At 42.2% G+C, this 18,790-nt stretch overlaps 1 protein-coding gene across 1 annotated transcript in view; it reads right to left on the bottom strand.

The window, feature by feature from the left end:
- Window positions 1–18,790, bottom strand: part of LOC140897151 (piezo-type mechanosensitive ion channel component 2-like) — a 61,905-nt gene that overhangs the window by 4,710 nt on the left and 38,405 nt on the right. The window contains exons 30-44 of the mRNA XM_073309522.1: window positions 18,659–18,770; window positions 18,143–18,214; window positions 15,683–15,849; window positions 13,759–13,946; window positions 11,106–11,330; window positions 9,656–9,914; window positions 9,076–9,264; window positions 8,276–8,474; window positions 7,685–7,814; window positions 7,343–7,490; window positions 5,470–5,684; window positions 4,552–4,710; window positions 2,654–2,801; window positions 1,059–1,247; window positions 598–690 (exon numbers count right to left, since the gene is read on the bottom strand). Coding sequence (XP_073165623.1) covers window positions 598–690; window positions 1,059–1,247; window positions 2,654–2,801; window positions 4,552–4,710; window positions 5,470–5,684; window positions 7,343–7,490; window positions 7,685–7,814; window positions 8,276–8,474; window positions 9,076–9,264; window positions 9,656–9,914; window positions 11,106–11,330; window positions 13,759–13,946; window positions 15,683–15,849; window positions 18,143–18,214; window positions 18,659–18,770 — 2,493 coding nt within the window. The remainder of the gene's footprint in view (window positions 1–597; window positions 691–1,058; window positions 1,248–2,653; window positions 2,802–4,551; window positions 4,711–5,469; window positions 5,685–7,342; window positions 7,491–7,684; window positions 7,815–8,275; window positions 8,475–9,075; window positions 9,265–9,655; window positions 9,915–11,105; window positions 11,331–13,758; window positions 13,947–15,682; window positions 15,850–18,142; window positions 18,215–18,658; window positions 18,771–18,790) is intronic.

The raw sequence follows: 18,790 nt of genomic DNA, 5'->3' as shown, positions 1-18,790 counted from the left end.
TAACTGGACTGAGGGCCCACTAACCCTCATAGAAGCAGGGATGTACCCTAGAGTAGGGTTAAAAACCAGTTTAACCTGCAGCCAGATTTAAACCAGGTGTGACAGGGTGCATGGCACTATCTGGTTCTTGGTGAGCAAGGGGTTAACACCAGCTCAGCATTCCCTCCCCCCTTGCACAGGTGCTGTGGGGAAGGGCTATAAATTGGCTGCTTAGGGCACTGAGGAGAAGAGTTACTTTAGGGACTGTCAGGCTCTAGACTGGGGAAATATTTGGTGACTTTTGTTTTTTGCTTTGACTTTAAGTTGCAAACATACCCTCTTAAGGAAAGACCCGCCTGACTACCCCTGTGTTTTGTTTCTGCTGAGTCACCCTGCCAGCATGTGCCATGACTTCTAAGCACTGCTGAAATCCCTCTGTAGACATAACTTGGGCTAAAAAAATCACTGCAGTTTTGTGAGGGGCTCACTCCAGGAAAGGGAAGATATGTCCACCAAAGCACCTGACACCTGCTGGAGAACTCTCACTGAGCAGCACTAACATTGAGGGATGACTGGAGGGAATCTGGGCTCTCTGATTAAATGAGCCCTGACACTTACCGGGTGAAGGGCATATTGATTAGCCAGCTCATTATAAGCTGCTGGAGAGAAAGGGATCAGATTCCTCTGCTGAGCGCTCATGGTGAATAATGACTAGGCAAGAAAGAGAGGGCGAATCACAGATCTGGCATTCTCAGTGCAGCCTGGGACCCCTGTGCCTCCAGGCACTGTAGCAATACAGAGAAAATCCATGCCACTGGTATGAAGCATGAAACCAGATAGAATTTACCACCTCCCCTTTTCTTTCGTCTTAATACCTTTCCCTTTTCTATTGCTTCCACTGCCATTTCACACAGGGCACTGAACAGCCTTCCAGTGACAGCAGCCTTCCATCGCCCCTAGCATAGGCCATTTGCACACCAGTGAACAATAAGGTGAAAAGATTCTGACCCTAGTGTAAATCCACTTAGCCCGTGTGTGTGTCAGTGTCTGTCACACTCGTGTAAGAATACTCCCCTTACCTCGTAACCGCTAATGGTAATTTGGACTGAGACATCCAGGGGCTGATTGGTTACTCCTGCCACAGATTTAACCAGTGACATAAGAAGCAGTGGGAACCACACGATGCAGACCAATATAAAGACAATGCAGCCCCCTATTCCATACTTCACGATCATTTTCTTCTTCTGGCCAGAAGGCTGAGGATATTTCTGCAAATAAAAAGATATAATTGAGTATGATGCAATTGTAGCATGGCAGGGAAACCAGGCAGGAAGGAACTTGGTGACCATTTTGAGGCTATGAGATAGTCAAAGCATTTGGAAAACAACCTAACTGTTTTGCATGCACACTGAGTGGCAGATTACTCAATACACACACACACACACACACCCCATGTGCAGACCAACTGGAAAACACACAACCTCAAATTAGTTATTCCACTTGTAACTTATCTATTCACCTCTAATGAACTATTTAAAAATTATAAAGTTTTTAAGACATGCATAAGCTGAAAATGCTCACTATTTTATTTGTGAGGGTTGGAGTTGTAATGAACTGTACACACTTATAATTCAGTAGAAATTATCAGTATAATGTATATATGATGTTCTTAGAGTAGCCCATTGCTCCCTCTCAGGACTGAGTAGCCACTGCCATGGAACAGCTCTTTGAGGAAACAGCACTAGCGAAATAGACCGGGGCAAGGCTGTAAAAAGGCCACAGGGCGAGGAAGCAGCATCTAAAGGGAGAAGGGCTGGGAGCCTAAAGTCTTGATAGAAACGAGATGTCCCCCAACTCCTTCCAGTGAAAGGGCGCTGCTCTCCACAGAAAGCAGCAGCAGCTGGCGGCAGAGCATGGCATTCAGATATTGAGGACAAATCTGAGATGGAGCTGGCTCCCAGGTTTGATTCCAAAACAACTAGTGGAAGCTATATTTAATATATTCCCTCATCCCCACCAGGAGATATGAGTTGTACTTATAAATAAGGAAGAACTGTCTAGCTGGAAATTGTAAGGGAGAGGTTTTTTTAGATATGGGCAAGGAGTTCTCCTCCTCACCTTACAGAGAGAGGGTGAAATCCTGGCTCCATTAAAGTCAACAGGAGGTTTGACACTGACTTCAGTGGGGCCAGGATGCCACCCACAGTGACTATTCTGTAAGTGCAAGAGTAGCTTTTGATAACATAAAAGATCCTGCAGATGGGCTCAAACCAATGCTGACGCTGAAGTGGTACTGGAATGGGGATGTACTGCTAGGCAAAACCAAACTCCCATCTCTAGTGTCTGTCTGACTAAAAGGCAAAAGATCCCATAATCTTGGAGTCCCCGATAAAATCCCCACTCTGAGTAAAACAGGTCTATGCCCGAGACATTGCTGACTGCGTAATTACGGCTGCCTTGTTTAACTATACAGTCAGAATGCTACAGGCATCTCCATTTATCTGCAGCATTGTGGTGGACAGTGAGCAAGGGAAGGTTCTGCTCAAACATACAATCTTCCCAAGTCCAATTTTTTCTGAAGGGTGCATTATTCTCCCTCCACAGCCTCAACTGGCCTCAGAAACATCTGTCAGAGAATTTGATGAGACGGGATTGTACAACTGGAATCACTCACCTTCTCAGACTCTCTCAGGCATTTCATAATGAAAACATTTGCATATAAATCCTCCACACAGATCCAGCTGGAAAGACTCAGCGTGGTGTCCGTCCAAACCCAGTCCATGACAGCTCTCAGCTCAGTAAGGAAAGGCACCATACGAAACCTACCAGTTGAAGAAAGAAAGAATGTTATTAACCTTTTAGAGTGACATCTGTGTTAAATATCAGAGCCTAGCAGAGTGCTAGCAGATAATTTTCAGGCATTTATTGAAATCTTTTTCCCTGGCACAATCCTCCTTGATTTTGGGGGACTTTTCCTTTATCAGCTCCTGAAAAACAGTTTCCAGTGTGTAGTTGTATAGTACTGAGACTTTACAGAGTGCCCAGGGATTTCAGAAATCACAGAAACCTTCATGCTTCGAGGCAGAAGCCAAATGCTAACTGCCTGGGGGTAAGAAGAAACTTCCCCTATGGGCAAATTATCCCACAATTTTCCATTATGGGAAGTCTGAAGCATCTGGTACTGGCCACTATCAGAAGCAGGGTACTGGACTGGATGGATCACTCATCTGATCCCATCTGGCAGTTCCTATAAACCTATTCACCCACCAGGGAATGATTCAAATTTGGAAGATCTTCTTTAAAAGCCAAATTTCCAATGGGGCCTTGACGTGGCCTCCTCTTGTTCCTGTGCAAATACCTGTGTGCGTCCTTTTCAGCTGTCAGCGCCTGTGTACAAAAGACCACCCAAGAATGGTGTCTAATTGTACTAGGTGCTGTACAGAGTAGTATAGTCTCTAACCCAAACTGATAGATTTGCTCACCTGTGGATGTAAGAGATGGAGTTTATTCATGGAACATCCACTGATCCTGATGGGTGTGTGTCTGCAAAGCCTATCCCCTTTGTGTACAAATCATTGTTGCTATCCCCTGAGTTGGCAGGTAATACCATTCAAAACTGCAGTGCAGTGTTTCTGCATGGCCCACTGGAGGCCAATGCTTGAAAACTAGGCCACGAATATGCCAGAGAGAGATTCCTCCCTTAAAGTTCCTTTCAGAGCCTCTTCCTTTATACAAAACCCACAGATTGCTCCATGCAATGTCAGCCCATATGGGAAATGGATATTTTTTCCATAGGGTTTTTTAGGTTAATAATATGTAACTCAGCATGTATTTAAAAATGCACTGAGTACATAAAATTCATCCCAAATATGACCAAACTGGCCAATGGCTTTTTAATATCTCTGCCACAAGACTGTGTATCAACATATTTCCTGTCTGGATCCATTCCAGTGGCAATTCCAGGCATGGAATATATTTAGTCTATATTTACTTAGTCTATTTAACTTTCAGTTAGGCTCATCTCACAACCATGCTATTTCAGGATGATTTACACAATATTTACATTGAATTCTGCTAATATTTCCTTGCCTCTTGACACTGGATCACAGCATATACATTCCAGAGACCCATGCTGGAGGAATAAGCAGCTATTCTAGGCAATCAGAAACGATCTAGCTAAGGGGAGACTGCCAGGAAGTGAGATGATTTGTCCAAGAAGTTTATTGAGCGATTATGTAGAAAAGTAGCAATCAGGTTAGGGGAAAAGCTCGGCTACAGCAACAAGAAATGTGGATTGGATTCAAGAGTCAAATTATGGCATTTAGACCCTGCTCTCCTTTCCTCTAAAGTGCAAACTTAGGGCTTGACCTTAATTTGTGATATACTTGCCATAAATCACACATACCCCCAGAACAGTCAACATTCATAGAGTCAACAGTCAACATTCATAGAGCTAAATGCTGGTCCCACTGAATTGAGTGAGGATTGTACCATTGGCTTCAATGAGACTAGGACTTGGCCCACAGGTTTTTAGCCTCTATTATAAAAGCTGAACATCGCCTCTCTGCTTACCCTTGGAATAGGAAAAGGTTTACGAAATTGTAACTCTTTGTCAGAAAGTTGCCTAGGACCCGATTCGGATAACCACATTTGATCTGATACGCGGACAGGCCAAAATAAACACATTTGACCAAGTACCAAAGCTGAGCCACATAGTTTCTGTTAAATCTCCTGTAAGTGAATAAAACAGAGATTCCATTACACTATTTTGGTCACCCAAAGTCCTTACATTTTTTTTTAATGTGACAGTTCCTCAATCACTAGTTTGACCTTCATGTTAATATAACCTCCTCAGACTGGATTGGAACCTAGTGAAAATGAGATGTAAAGTGAGTGGCCATATGTCGTCACTTGAGACTATGGGTCCTGTTAAATGGAGCTTCTTTTCCCTGCAGCTTGAATAATAAATGTCCATCCATGAAAGGAGGGTGTTGACCAATAGTGAGCAGTTTCAAAGTAGGATATATCTAAAGTTGGGAGACTATTTCTTCCAGGGTTTTTTCCCCTTGCCATACTTCATAAGTCTGCAGAAGTCTCCTTCTCCTGAGATCTCATTTTCAAAGAGTCAGATGCACAGACATAACTGAGTTTGCATACGAACCATATACCTTGCTATTTTCTCAAATAAACTAGGCGTGCAACGCAGTAGCATTTTGCACACATAATTGCACTCTCTTTTGTTCTCTTTACCCAAAGCATGCCGCACTTTCAACATGAAGACTGTGGAAGGAAATTAAGTTGTCCATCTATCCATTTCCAAACCCACCCATCCCAGCATAAGTGCCAACAGCACAAATTAAATCACTGCTGAAAGCATGAAGAAATGTCAGACTTCAAAGCCACCACGGCTAATGTCTGTTTTCCCATTGAAAGCAAGTCCTGCTCACGAGAGAGAGAGAGATTTTCATGTGACACTGGCCACAGTTGTACCTTTCGGTAACACCTGGCAAGATGAAAAACATCCAGAAGTGAATGCCAAAGACAAGGACAACCTGGAATACACACTTCCCAAACATAGTCTTCCTCAAGTAAATGGCCCGGTCCACTATCATGGTGCCAAACTGAATCAGAAGCATCACCAGGAAGGCTTCAGGGACCTGGTCTTCCGACAGGGATTCAGTTATGTCAGCAGCTGCTGAGTGTTTCTGAAATTAATCATAACAAATAAGGGGAAAATCTAGTTACAAAGCAATACCACTCAGGATTTATCCAATGATTTTATATAACCCATTGGAGAGTGGGAATCTCCAGACTATTACTTATGTGAGTAGTCCTTATTCAGGCAAGTATTTCCCCTGAGTATAAGGGGGCTTACAACTGTAAGTAAGTGCTGCATTTTCTGTAGGGGTTGGAAAGGCAAAGCTCTAATCCCTCCTCTCTACAAGCAAATCTCTACTCAGCAGGCACTAAGTAGAAGCATCTTAAATAAAGACACAAATAAAATGACAGTGAGCCGTTGCTGATGCCCCGTGGAGGAGTCTGAAGATCAACTGGTTTTTAAACAATTCTATTCCTTTGTGTTATAGAGCAATGGGCATCTACCCTGCATCCAGAGCCAGGACCATGTTTGTAGCTTGAACCTGCCAAAATCAAACACCCTGTGTTTTGGAAATATTCAGATCCAGATTTCAAATCCCCACTCATGCTTGGGAGGGTTCAGATATGGAGTTTTAACTAGACCCATTATAAAAATATCAGGGCTTCAGAGCTGCGGTTTGGATCCATCTCCATCCCTTGCTTTCTCTTTCTCCTCCCTAAGTTTTTATAACTAGGACTATTTTGCATGAAACCAAGCCTTTAAGGATCTTGATAGACTCATCTGTTGTTATCACTGATCATTCCCCCACTTGGAAGCAGAATCAGATTCCTTTGAGACATAACAACAACATCCAGATGTGGAAAGCACAAGCAAGTGCTATGGCAGCCAAGCACAATGTGCAAGCAGCAATGCTGAGAGTATAAGCATAGCACTCACTGACTGGGTTGTGCTTCTGTTCCAGAAGCCTACACTGCATTGCCGCTTTGCCATCGGTTTGGTGTTATAGCCCTTCTGGAAATGAAACAGGCTCTCTGTGCAGTAAGACCCTCTCCTGAAAGAGGCTGCCCTCGGCTCCCATTAATGTCTATGGTGTTCTTCACCTTGCAGAAGGGTTTCAGTACCTCACAGGATCAAGGCCTTAGGTAACCCTCCCTTTCTCCTTTCTTTTGACTAGATTTCCATCTAAAATATCTGTACTGAGGTGATCTACTCTGTATAAAATAAATAAAACAAAGTCTAGAGAAGGGGGGGCGGGGAATGGAACAAACAGAATTCATGATCGAATTAAGTGAAACATTTGCTTTCTTTGGGAAACAATGGTACTCCCTGCCCAGTGTCTGCTGTTGAGCCTCTCCCTCATCATTAATCTCTGTGTTATCTGTATCAGTTAGCCTGTCTTTTGTAGATAGTCTCTTCTCTAGTCTATGGAGACTCCTTGCTCAAGAGAATTTAAGGTTGAATCAAAAACAAACAAAAAGAGTGGCTGTAATTCAGGGGAAATTTCCATCATGTCCCTGGTGGTAGAGAAGAGAGAGGAATCAACTGTCCTGAATACAAAGTGTGTTCTTTATTCGCACACACACAGGACACTGTGGTTCCTCCTGGCTCCCAGACTGATTAACTTAGCCTGTGCCTCCTCGTGTCTCCCTAAATCCTGGAGTATGCAGTCATGGTAGAGACTGCTGACTATATACCACAGTCCCCAAGTTAATAATCAAGCTATTTGCTTTGCAGTCTATATAAAGAAGGTGCATTTGTGCTTACGCCAAAAGCCCAGTATCCAAAGATAACAATTATAAAATTGATCACGTCAACCAGGAACATCAGTGCATAGACATCACAGACGGGGCTGTACTCCGGATGAATAATGTCGTAGAAGAACTGCCTGATAGGTCGATAGATTTGAAGGACACTAGGGGTAAAAACAGATATAATCTAGTTCAATGGAAATTGTAACAATGCATCCTCAGAACGATCAGATGAATGTATCCAGTGCACATCTTCCATAGAAGACGCATAAAAACTGGAATTATAATTACTCTACTGAACTGAAGTGCAACAATGTCTCATTTTCGTAAGAGATGTTACAAATAATACCCCAATTACATTTTAATCACCAGCTTCTTTGCTTTCAATATCAGTTGTTTCATCTTTTCCTTAAGAAGTTTCTTCTTGCTGATGGGACTCTTTCTAAAAAGCCTCCATTTCTTCCTGGCTTCATTCTTCTGAGTCTTGCCTACCAAAGGGAAGACAAATCACAGGTTTGTCTAAGGGCTGTTCTTTTCTTAACAGCCAGGTCCTAATTTTGTCACAAAGGTTTACAATTCTGTTTAACCTTAGATGTTCCAATAAGGCAGTAATTCAGCCAGTAGGGTTATCTCTCAAGAAATCAGTGTTTGAGAATGTCCTATGAATATAGTTTCTTGGGCTAGCAAATACATTAAGTTACTCAGAAGGAATTATTTGGCACCTATACACCATGCTACTGGGCACATTAGGGAAAAAAATCACAGTAATACCCTACTATGGGGGGGTAGAGACTACAACCACCTAAGGCACAATCCCCTATTTTCAGGTGCATCCAGAGAAAGGAAGCTGAACAACTGAAAATTTGGCTCTTATAGTATTTTCTCCACCTGAATTTTAAAATGAAAGCCCCCTTAGTGTCTAAAAATAGCTCAGTGTGGCCCCCACTACCTCTGTTAACGGAGACTGTCTTCCTTCCTCTGAAGACACTCCCTGAGGGATTGTGATGTCTGAAAAGGTGCCATGGCCCCGATCCAGGCTCCTCTTCCTGCAGGCCACCTCTGGACTCCTGGTTCTTTTGCCTCCTAGAAAATCTCCTTTTCTTGGAATCAGACACATTGACACCGTTGGAATCCCAGAGTCCATGACGCTAATGGGAACATTTAAAGAATGATTAATACAGTTTGATACACTGTGTCCTCAGCACACCATCTTTAATTCACAGTAACCATGAATCCCTCTGCAGGCGGAGACAGAAAGACACAGAATGGGGGAGAGAGAAACAGGGGGAGGCAACACTTGAGACGAACGGTTGGTTTCACGGTGGGTAGGGAATGGGCACAAGTCCCCAGATTTGGATCCACACTTCAAAGCCTTTAAAATCCAGGGGCAAACCTCTTATTGACTTCAGCAGGGCTAGGATTTCACCCCAAGGACTCTAATCTCCCATCACAGCATGTGAGTATCTCACATTAAAGAAAATGGCATTTATATGTAAAGAATTAGGCCCATAAGTGTTCAAATCTGGGATTTTGTTCAGACCATTGGAGTTGAGGGCCAAATGCTAAGTTTAAATCTAAACCTGGGTTTGGAGTCTGAGTCCCTGCCCCCAAAGGATGGGATGAGTTTTGAATTTATAACAGAAATTAAGACCAGGCAAGTTTAGCAGAGTTTCAGTTTTTCTCTGCCAACATTCAGCAGAGCTCTAAGAAATTAGCCATTTCTTCTCCTTCTCTTCAAGAACAAGTTACCTTCAAGATAGACCTGTGAAAGAACAAAGCCAGCAGCTGCACAAGATCAAAATGCACATAGCCATCCTTCTTCTCAATCCCAACAATGTTTGGCAGAACAAATGGCTCTTCTGCATTGATGCCGCAGTATAACTTAGTGGTCCAGGGAAAGAATCCAAACTGAGCAAAATATTTGACAACTACTGTTACCTAGAGAGGAAAAAAGACGAAGTTAGTTGGAAGACATGGCCTGGCAGGGCAACATCTAGCCTTAAACATTTTCAGAAGAGTTTGTAGATCTTCCAAATACATTTTTGCTGGCTTGTGATCCTGAAGAGCCAACCTTGCCGTGGTGTTTCATCCCGTATAGATGTTCTCTAATTTTCTTTATTTCTGGTTTTATGTTCAGCAAATTACCTGCAGTTCATGAACTACCTTCAGACCTACCAGTATCCTTTAGTCACGTCTGCCATCTAGTCTACCCCATTAACATCCATTCTAACAGAAGTTTATTGCACTTTAATGTAAAGAAAAAGAATAGTACTTGTTTGCAGAGAGACACTTATGTCTGCAGCAAGGCAATTTTCTGGCTGTTGCATACCTCTGTATAAACGATAGCCATCATCCAGAAGAATTTAGTAGGCCTTGGAATGGATAACATGGCCCACAGGAATATAAGGATGGGCAGAACCAAAGTGAGGACAGAAGCAGAGACCATGTGGTTGAGAATGATGACAAAATAACAGAGCATTTCTGACTTGGACACCATCGCATTGTACAAAGCAAAGCCCAACTTCAGGGATCGAGGCAGACTCTGATAAAACTTGTCTGACTGCTCCAGTTCATTGTCATGAAACATCCTGAAACATAGAACAAAAAAAATATATAAAAATAGATTAATTATATTTCCTCACAAAATTGGTGCAAGGCTATAAGCTAGTATTTTGAATACAGAAGATTATATATATATATATATATATATGAGACCAGATGTATGGCATAATATAATCTCTTCAGAACTGCATGACTAAAGCTGTGATACTTTGTCAACCAAATCTTCTGTGAAAGCTGTTACTGACCTAACTCACATACACTCATAGTCCCCCACCCCTAATTCTGAACAGCACCTGCTCAGTGGCCCCCACAAAACATGGGTGTGTTTGCACATTTAAACTTCCAAGTACAAAGCAACTCTTGGAGGTGCTGCTGAGCACCCTCCATTTTTGTTGACCTTAGCCCTTAATTCACCAATTCAGTAGCATTAGTGCATAACAACCATAGTGCTCCTATGAACACAAATGCCTCTGCTGCATGGGCACAGTTCTTTAAATCTATCCCTAATAGTAGAGCTGGTCGGGGGGCCGGGGGGAGAAGAGGGGGGAGGAGGGGACACAAAACAACAACAAAAAACACCTTAGTGACATTTTTGAAATTTCTGACTTGTTTTCATCTCACAGGGTTCAAACTGGGCCTAAAATGTTCTGTGGGGGTGGGTTTTTGTTTTTGTTTTTTTACTGAAATTTTAATTTGTTTTTTAAATATTTTTTCATTTACCACAACCACCATTTTCAATCAGTAACTGTTTGTGGTAAGCAACAAAATCTATTTTGGTAAAAATTTCAGAAAAAATCATATGGAAAAATTTGCAAAAAAAAATGAGCATTTCAACAACTTGTTATGAAAAGTTTCATTTTGGAAAAAAAAAGCTGGGGGGGGGGGACTTTTAATGTGAAAATTTTTAACCAGTTCGACCATGCAGTAGTTTTAGTCTCTCATGGGTGGAGACTATAATCCATAATTCCATATCCCCCAGCTGGTGAAAACTGACATAGCTTTACTATGGATGGAGCTACACTGACTTACGCCAGCTGAGCATCTGCCCTATAAAGTCTCTTTTTAGTCTGACATCAAACACAGTGTCCCATGTCAGCTTGTGCAAGTGAAAAAACTAGAAACAATTAAGTGGCGCCATGCTGTTTAAGGCACATCATCATTCCATGAACACATTGTGGGTATCTCTGCAGCTGGGTTTGACTTTAGGTCTTTCTTGCCTGTTCAGAAGCAGCTCACTGGCAGTCATGATAACAGGAACTTCATTTAATGGCCTGCCTGCTTCTTTGCTCCTCTCAGCTGATGGGGAAACAGCATAATCTTTTGTTTCAGAGGAAGGAAGAGGAGTGGTCATTTCTGGGGCAGCTTCTTTGACGCTGTCTTCATCTTCCACCTTCTGTCCTGCCTCATCTCCATTAATTTCCTCAGCAACTTCATCAGGTGTCCTAGATCCAGAATGAGTTTCTTTATTTAAAAAAAATCACTGAAAATCATAAGTTAAGTTTCTTAATTGACACTGAAATAATTGTACTAATATGAAACCTCCTGTCTCATGCCAAAGGGAGAAGGGGCTCACTCACCATAAATTCAGAATCCAGCTAAGAATTTTAACATGTAAGGTCATGGTGACAGTGATTAGAAAGGATTCACACAGAATTTAACGTTATTAACGTTATTAATTAACGTTATAAGCTTGTTCTTTTAAAGTATTCAAAGTATTTCATGTTGCATCACACTAGTTGCAGGCTAACTGGCCTCACAGCAGTCATTGTATGAGCTGCATGCTAATTGATCTCTCTGCAATATTACACATGGGTTACTCCAGCTGCATGCCAGCTAATTCCGCTGTAATCATTCCCCCGAGTTTAGCTGTTGCTAACTGACCTCCCTGTAGCCACTCCCTAGAGCAGGGGTTCTCAAACTGGGGGTCAGGACCCCTTAGGGGGTCATGAGGTTATTACCTGGGGGGTCATGAGCTGTCAGCCTCCACCCCAAACCCCGCTTTGCCTCCAGTATTTATAATGGTGTTACATATATAAAAAAGTGTTTTTAATTTATTAGGAGGGTCGCATTCACAGACTTGCTTTGTGAAAGGGATCACCAGTACAAAAGTTTGAGAACCACTGCCCTAGGGGCTATTTTTCATAGAATCATAGAACCATAGAAATGTAAGGCTGGAAGGGATTCAAGAAGTCACCACATCCAGGCCCCTGCTCTGTAGCAGGACCGCGTAAACCTAGACTATCCCTGACAGGTGTTTGTCCAACCTGTTCTGAAAAATCCCCACTAATATGTATTCCGCAACCTCCCCTGGAAGCCTATTTCAGAGCTTACCTACCTTTATTGTTTGAAAGTTTTTCCTAACATCTAACCTAAATTTCCTTTGCTGCAGATTAAACCCATTACTTCTTGTCCCACTTTCAGTGGACATGAAGAACAATTGATTACCATCTTTTTTATAACCGCCCTTAACACATTTGAAGACTGTTATCAGGTCCTTACTTGGTCATCTTTTCTCAAGACTACACATGCCCAGTTTTTTTTAACCATCCCTCATAAGTCAGGTTTTCTAAACGTTTCATCATTTTTGTCTCCTCTAGATTCTCTCCAATTTGTTCCCTAAAGTGTGGCACCCAGAATTGGACACAGCTTTCCAGCTGAGACTTTACCAGTGCTGAGTAGAGCAGGACAAATACCTACCGTGTCTTACATATGATACTCCTGCTAAAACACCCCTCAATGATATTCGTCTTTTTCGCAGCTGCATCATATTGTTAATTTATATTCAATGTGTGACCCACTAGGCATTAAACATGTCAGCTTTCTTTTTATGTCATCAGTTATTAGCCCTCCTTTCCTGCTAAGCAGACTTTCCTTCATCTTTCTCTTGCTCCTAATGTATTTGAAGAACCTCTTCTTACTGCCTTTTATGTCCCTTGCTAGGTGTAACTCATTGTGTGCCTTACCTGTTCTGATTTTGCCCTTACATGCTTGTGCGTATTCATTTGTACTCCTCCTTAGAAATTTGTCCATGATTCCACTTTTTTTTAGGATTTCTTTTTGATTTTCCAGTCATTAAAGAGCTCCTGATGGAGCCATAGTGGCCTCTTACTATTCTTCCTGTCTTTCCTTTGCATCAAGATAGCTTGCAGTTGTGCCTTTCGTATTGTCTCCTTGAGAAACCACCAGTTCTCCTGAACTCCTTTTTTCCCTTAGATTTTCTTCCTGGGACCTTACCTATCAGTTCTGAGTTTTGCAGGATGCCACCTCATCTCACTGTAACCATTCATTAGCTGACTCCAAGTGTGGCTAACTGATGACACTGATACCCCTCCCTTGGGATTACTCCTGCTTCATGCCACAGTTTTTGCTTTGAGCTCAAATGAATTTAAAAATCTCAAAGTGAAGCAAAGCAGAGCTGCCGAGCTTCACCCAGCTTCCATTCAAACCATCAGTTATCCCAGACTCACTCTGAACTGGGACCAGGTTCACTCCACAACCCAGGCTTGGAGGCTTGAGAGGAAGGATGGCTCAGTGATCAGAGCACTAGCCTAAGGTTTAGGAAACCTGGCTTCAAGTCTCTGCTCCACCATAGACTTCCTGTGTGACCTCTGGCACATCATGTAGCCTCCCTGTGCCTCAGTTCCCAGCTGTAGAATGCGGATAACAGCACCTTCCACGGAGTTGTGAGGATACATACATTAAAATATTGTTAGCTGCTCAGATACTATGGCTGGGGTTGGGGGAGCAGATAAACACCTTAGATTTGTAACAAATCCAGCAAATATTGCCTAGCTGCACATTACCTCACTATAGGTTTGACCAGCTCTTATGAGAAGTTCTGACAAGGATAATGTTCCACCGTCTATTCACCTGGATGCACTGCTCTCATGAGGTAGCTGGGTTCCCCCCCTGGGTATCTGCTGGTACTCTAATGTGTCTTCACGCTGATCCTCCCATGTGCCTTTCATTTTATTTCCTCCATAAGGATTTGCTTGCACTTGCTGAGTCTTCTTCATGTTGTAATATTGGAGAATTGTGTCTGGCGAGGCCTCTTTTCCCTTAAAAAATTAATACAAAATCAGTCAGATGGGAAAAATGCTGTCCTCGTTTCTGTCAATGGAAGCGATTGTAATCCCATATTACCCTTTGAGACCCCTACTTCCCATGGGGAATTCCCATCTTTAAAACCGATGGCTGGTGCTCTTTTTATATCCTTGTGTCCCACACTAAATAAGATGTTCCCTTCCTTGCTGTTAATGCCCTTCAGAATATAAGCATGACAGCTCTTAGTCAACTAAACATAGTTAGTAGAAACCTGTGGGAATAGATATTTATTTGGATCTCAAGAATATCCAGTGTTATCATAAATTAATAATAGCACAAATTTTGAAAGGAATATTAAACCTCATGTTTTGTGATTTAAGCCAATCTCTATTGGAGACCAAGAGGAGACCCCTTTCTCCCTACTGTGGAGTTTCTTACATCTTCTTCTGAAGAATCTGGTGCTGGCCACTTTCACTGGACTAACTGTCATGGACACTGGACTAACTGCACCTTGGTTCTGATCCAGTACACCAGGGGTTCTCAAACATTTTTTCACCGCGACCCCCTTCCGACAACAAAAATTACTACATGAGCCCAGAAGAATGGACCGAAGCCTGAACCTGCCCAAGCCCCACTGCCCTGGGCAGGGCGGGCCAAAGCCTAAGCCCCACGGCCCTGGGTGTGGGGGGCGGCGAAGCCCAAGGGCTTCAGTCCCAGGCTGGGGGGGGGCCTGTAACCTGAGCCCCACCACCCAGGGCAGAAGCCCTCAGGCTTTGACCCAAGACAGTTGGGCTCAGGCTTCAACTCTGGCGAGCCCATTAAAATGGGGTTGCAACCCACTTTGGGGTCCCAACCCGCAGTTAGAGAACCGCTGCAATACACCAGTTCCTATGTTCTTATTAAATTATTGGGGATTTTCTCCATGAAAAATTTAAATGAAGACAAATGATTTTCAGTTTCACCAAAACTTTTCTTAAAATTTTCCTGGTTCTTGTTGAAAAAACAAAAAATGTAAACAATTTTTTTCAATTTGTTGTTGCTGAAAACTAAAAAACACCCCGTTTTATTTTTTAAAAGAAAACCCCAATTTTTTTTTTTACAATAACAGGATTTTTTTTCATGAAAGTTCCCATTTAATCAAAAAGCCATTTTTCATTAGAAAATAGTTTCAATAAAATTGTTCAACCAGCTCTAAATATTAGCTCTTTTAATCTTTCCTTGCAAGTCAGTCTTTCAGGCACCTGGAATACTTTTGTTCAGTGATGTAAGCAGCGCTCAGAATTTATATTGACATCAAGTCTCTTTCAGGGGAGTAACAATGGGTTTCAGAACATGACCTAATGCAGAAAGATTGGTCCACAAATGAACATGAATAAACCATATTCCTAGTTACTATTGTAATGCATAAATAATCAAAGAAACTGGTTGGAAAACTTCAATAAAAAACCTGGACATCATATTTTGAAAATGAAAAAGAAAATTAAAAGTGACTTGAAATGGAGTCTTGGACTGGAATTGAAGTGACCAATGAAAATTTTATGTGACTTTTCTCTTTTCAAGACACCTCTATCAATGAGCTTGTGCTCAATGGGGCATTTTTATGCATATCTAGCTCAATGAGAATTTTGTGTATATAAAGATTTCAGGACAGAGCCCAGAATTTCCGGCTTGTTACAGTTGAATATAGTCAGACATCCTGTTACATAAACAAAAAAAAACAGGACATTGTGTAAAATGACAGTGATCTTACCTTATTAATTTCTCGCCATAGCATGCACCTTTCAATTCTCAGCACATTTGCTATGTCCAGGTTATTTTTACAGAGAGAGTTCAGTGCCTCTGTAATATCATCTAGCAATGCTTGAACAAAGACCCAAGTAAACTTGACTGTATTGATTATCCTTTCAATTATACTTTCTGTCAAAAGGGGAAAAAAACATATACAGTTACAAACAGGAAATGGTTCTATGCACTATTCTATTTCAACCAGTTCCTCAGCATTGGCTGAGACACAGTGATAAAGGATTTCAAAGGTCAGTTTAGGTTATCTTTATTCCCATCCAATCCTGATCCATCTTACTGAAGTGGATATTGCCCACACAGAGGTGGACCAGAATATCATACATTAAGATTTGAATTACTTTGAAAACAGGAGTAATAGAAACAGGATGAAATTTAATAGTGTAAAGTGCCAGGTCATGCATTTAAGAAAAATTCTTCTTAATCCCTATAAAATGGGGACATATCAGCTGGAAGTGACAGAGGCGGAGAAAGACCTGGGTGTATTGGCTGATCACAGGATGACTATGAGCCACCAATATGATGTGGCCATGAAAATGCTAATGCAATCGTAGGATGCATCAGGCAAGGTATTTCCACTAGAGATAGGGAAGTGTTAGTACCATGATACAAGGCACTGATGAGACCTCATCTGGAATACTGTGTGGCATTCTGGTTTCCTATGTTTAAGAAAGATGAATTCAAACTGGAACAGGTACAGAGAAGGGCTACTAGGATGATCAGAGGAGCAGAGAACCTACTTTACAAGAGAGGACTTAGAATCATAGGACTGGAAGGGACCTCGAGAGGTCATCTAGTCCCGTCCCCTGCACTCATGGCAGGACTAAGTATTATCTAGACCATCCCTGGCAGGTGTTTGTCTAACCTGCTCTTAAAAATATCCAATGATGGAAATTCCATAACCTCCCTAAGCAATTTATGCCAGTGCTTAACCACCCTGACAGTTAGGAAGTTTTTCCTACCGTCCAACCTAAACCTCCCTTCCTGCAATTTACGCCCATTACTTCTTGTCCTATCCTCAGAGGTTGAGAAGAACAATTTTTCTCCCTCCTTGTAACAACATTTATGTACTTGAAAACTGTTATCATGTCCCCTCTCAGTCTTCTCTTCTCCAGACTAAACAAACCCAATTTTTCCAAGCTTCCCTCATAGGTCTTGTTTTCTAGACCTTTAATCATTTTTGTTGCTCTTTTCTGGACTCTCTCCAATTTGTCCACATCTTTCCTGAAATGTGGCGCCCAGAACTGGACACAATACTCCAGTTGAGGCCTAATCAGCGCAGAGTAGAACGGAAGAATTACTTCTTGTGTCTTGCTTACAAGACTCCTACTAATACATCCCAGAATGATGTTTCCTTTTTTTGCAACAGTGTTACACTGTTGACTCATAGCTTGCGTCACTAGGACCCCCCCAGATCTCTTTCCGCAGTACTCCTTCCTAGGCAGCCATTTCCCATTTTGTATGTGTGCAACTGATTGTTCCTTCCTAAATGGAGTACTTTGCATTTGTCCTTATTTAATTTCATCCTATTTACTTCAGACCATTTCTCTAGTTTGTCCACATAATTTTGAATTATAATCCTATCCTCCAAAGCACTTACAACCCCTCCTTAAGGAGCTTGGCTTGATTAGACTAACAAAATGAAGGCTGACAAGAGATATGATTATTCTCTATGAATACAGCAGAGGGATAAACACCAGGGACGGAGAGGAGTTATTTAAGTTAAGGGCCAATGTTGGCACAAGAACAAATGGATATAAACTGGCCATCCGTAAGTTTAGACTTGAAATTAAATAAAGGTTTCTAACCATCAGAGGAATGAAGTTCTGGATCAGCCTTCCAAGCGGAGTAAAGGGGGAAATAAACTGAGCATGATAAATGTATGGAGGAGATGATATGATGAGATTGCCTACAATGGCATATGGCCCATCTACATCTGCTAGTAGTAAATATCTCCAACAGTTGGAGATGGGACACTGGATGGGGAGGGCTCTGAGTTACTACAGAGAATTCTTTCACAGGTTTCTGGCTGGTGGGTCTCGCCCACATGTTCAGGGTCTAATTGATTGCCATTTGTGGGGATGGGAAGGAATTTTCCCACAGGTCAGACTGGCAGAGATCCTGGGTTGTTTTTTGCCTTCCTCTGCAATGTGGGTCCAGGTCACTTGCTGGTTTGAACTAGAGTAAATGGTAGATTCACTGTAACCTGAAGTCTTCAAATCTTGAGACGTCAGTAACTCAGCCAGAGGCTTTGAATCTATTACAGGAGTAGGTGGGTGAGGTTCTGTGGCCTGGAATGCAGGAGGTCAGATTAGATCATGATGGTCCCTTATGGTCTTAAAGTCTATGAGTCTATGAAGTCATCTGAGCAAGGGCTTCTGGTTTGCTGCTACAATATGGAGCTACTCACCTGGCTCATCTAGGTTCTCTTCAGTGACTGATATCTCCCCTTTCTCTTCATGGAATTCCAACTTCACCTCTCCTGTATCATATAGGAACATAAACAGAGCTATAGAGGAGAGAAACTTTGCCTTGACATCTTTCCAGCTATTCAGGAATTATGAGCCCAGCACAATGCCCAGTGAAATCAATGGGGTTATGACTCCAGCTGCAGGTTACATAATCAGATAACAAGACACTGTATTGAAATGCACATGTATGTGGGGCAAAGTTAAGGGCATTATGGCTATGGAAAAGGGAAGTCTTCATCCAGCATGTGGGATGTGCTGCGGACAGGCGATATGGATGGTAATTAAAGCTGGTGTCAGCGTTTCCTGACCTGGCCACATGTAAATGACTACCCTTAATGTTCTATTAGTGATTCTTGCTGTAGGAATTACAGCCTCTCTCATTCAAACAGTTCTTTTTCTGTCTAATTTGGCCAAGCAGCCCCTGTGCGCAGGTGTCTGTGCATTCTTCCCATTACCTGCCAGTCGCAGTTGCTCCTCCTCCTCTTTCTTCCTCTGCTCTCTGGTTTCATCTTGTTTTCTTGTTCTTAGAGCTGATTTAGAGCTGGACATCCAGGCTTCATATGCAAGCTGCATGGAGAAACCCCATT

This window comes from Lepidochelys kempii, chromosome 13 (genome assembly GCF_965140265.1).
Source record: "Lepidochelys kempii isolate rLepKem1 chromosome 13, rLepKem1.hap2, whole genome shotgun sequence".
In the NCBI taxonomy this organism is placed as follows: Eukaryota; Metazoa; Chordata; order Testudines; family Cheloniidae; genus Lepidochelys; species Lepidochelys kempii.
The sequence above is the reverse complement of the archived record's forward strand: the minus strand, read 5'-3'. Positions and strand labels throughout refer to the sequence as shown.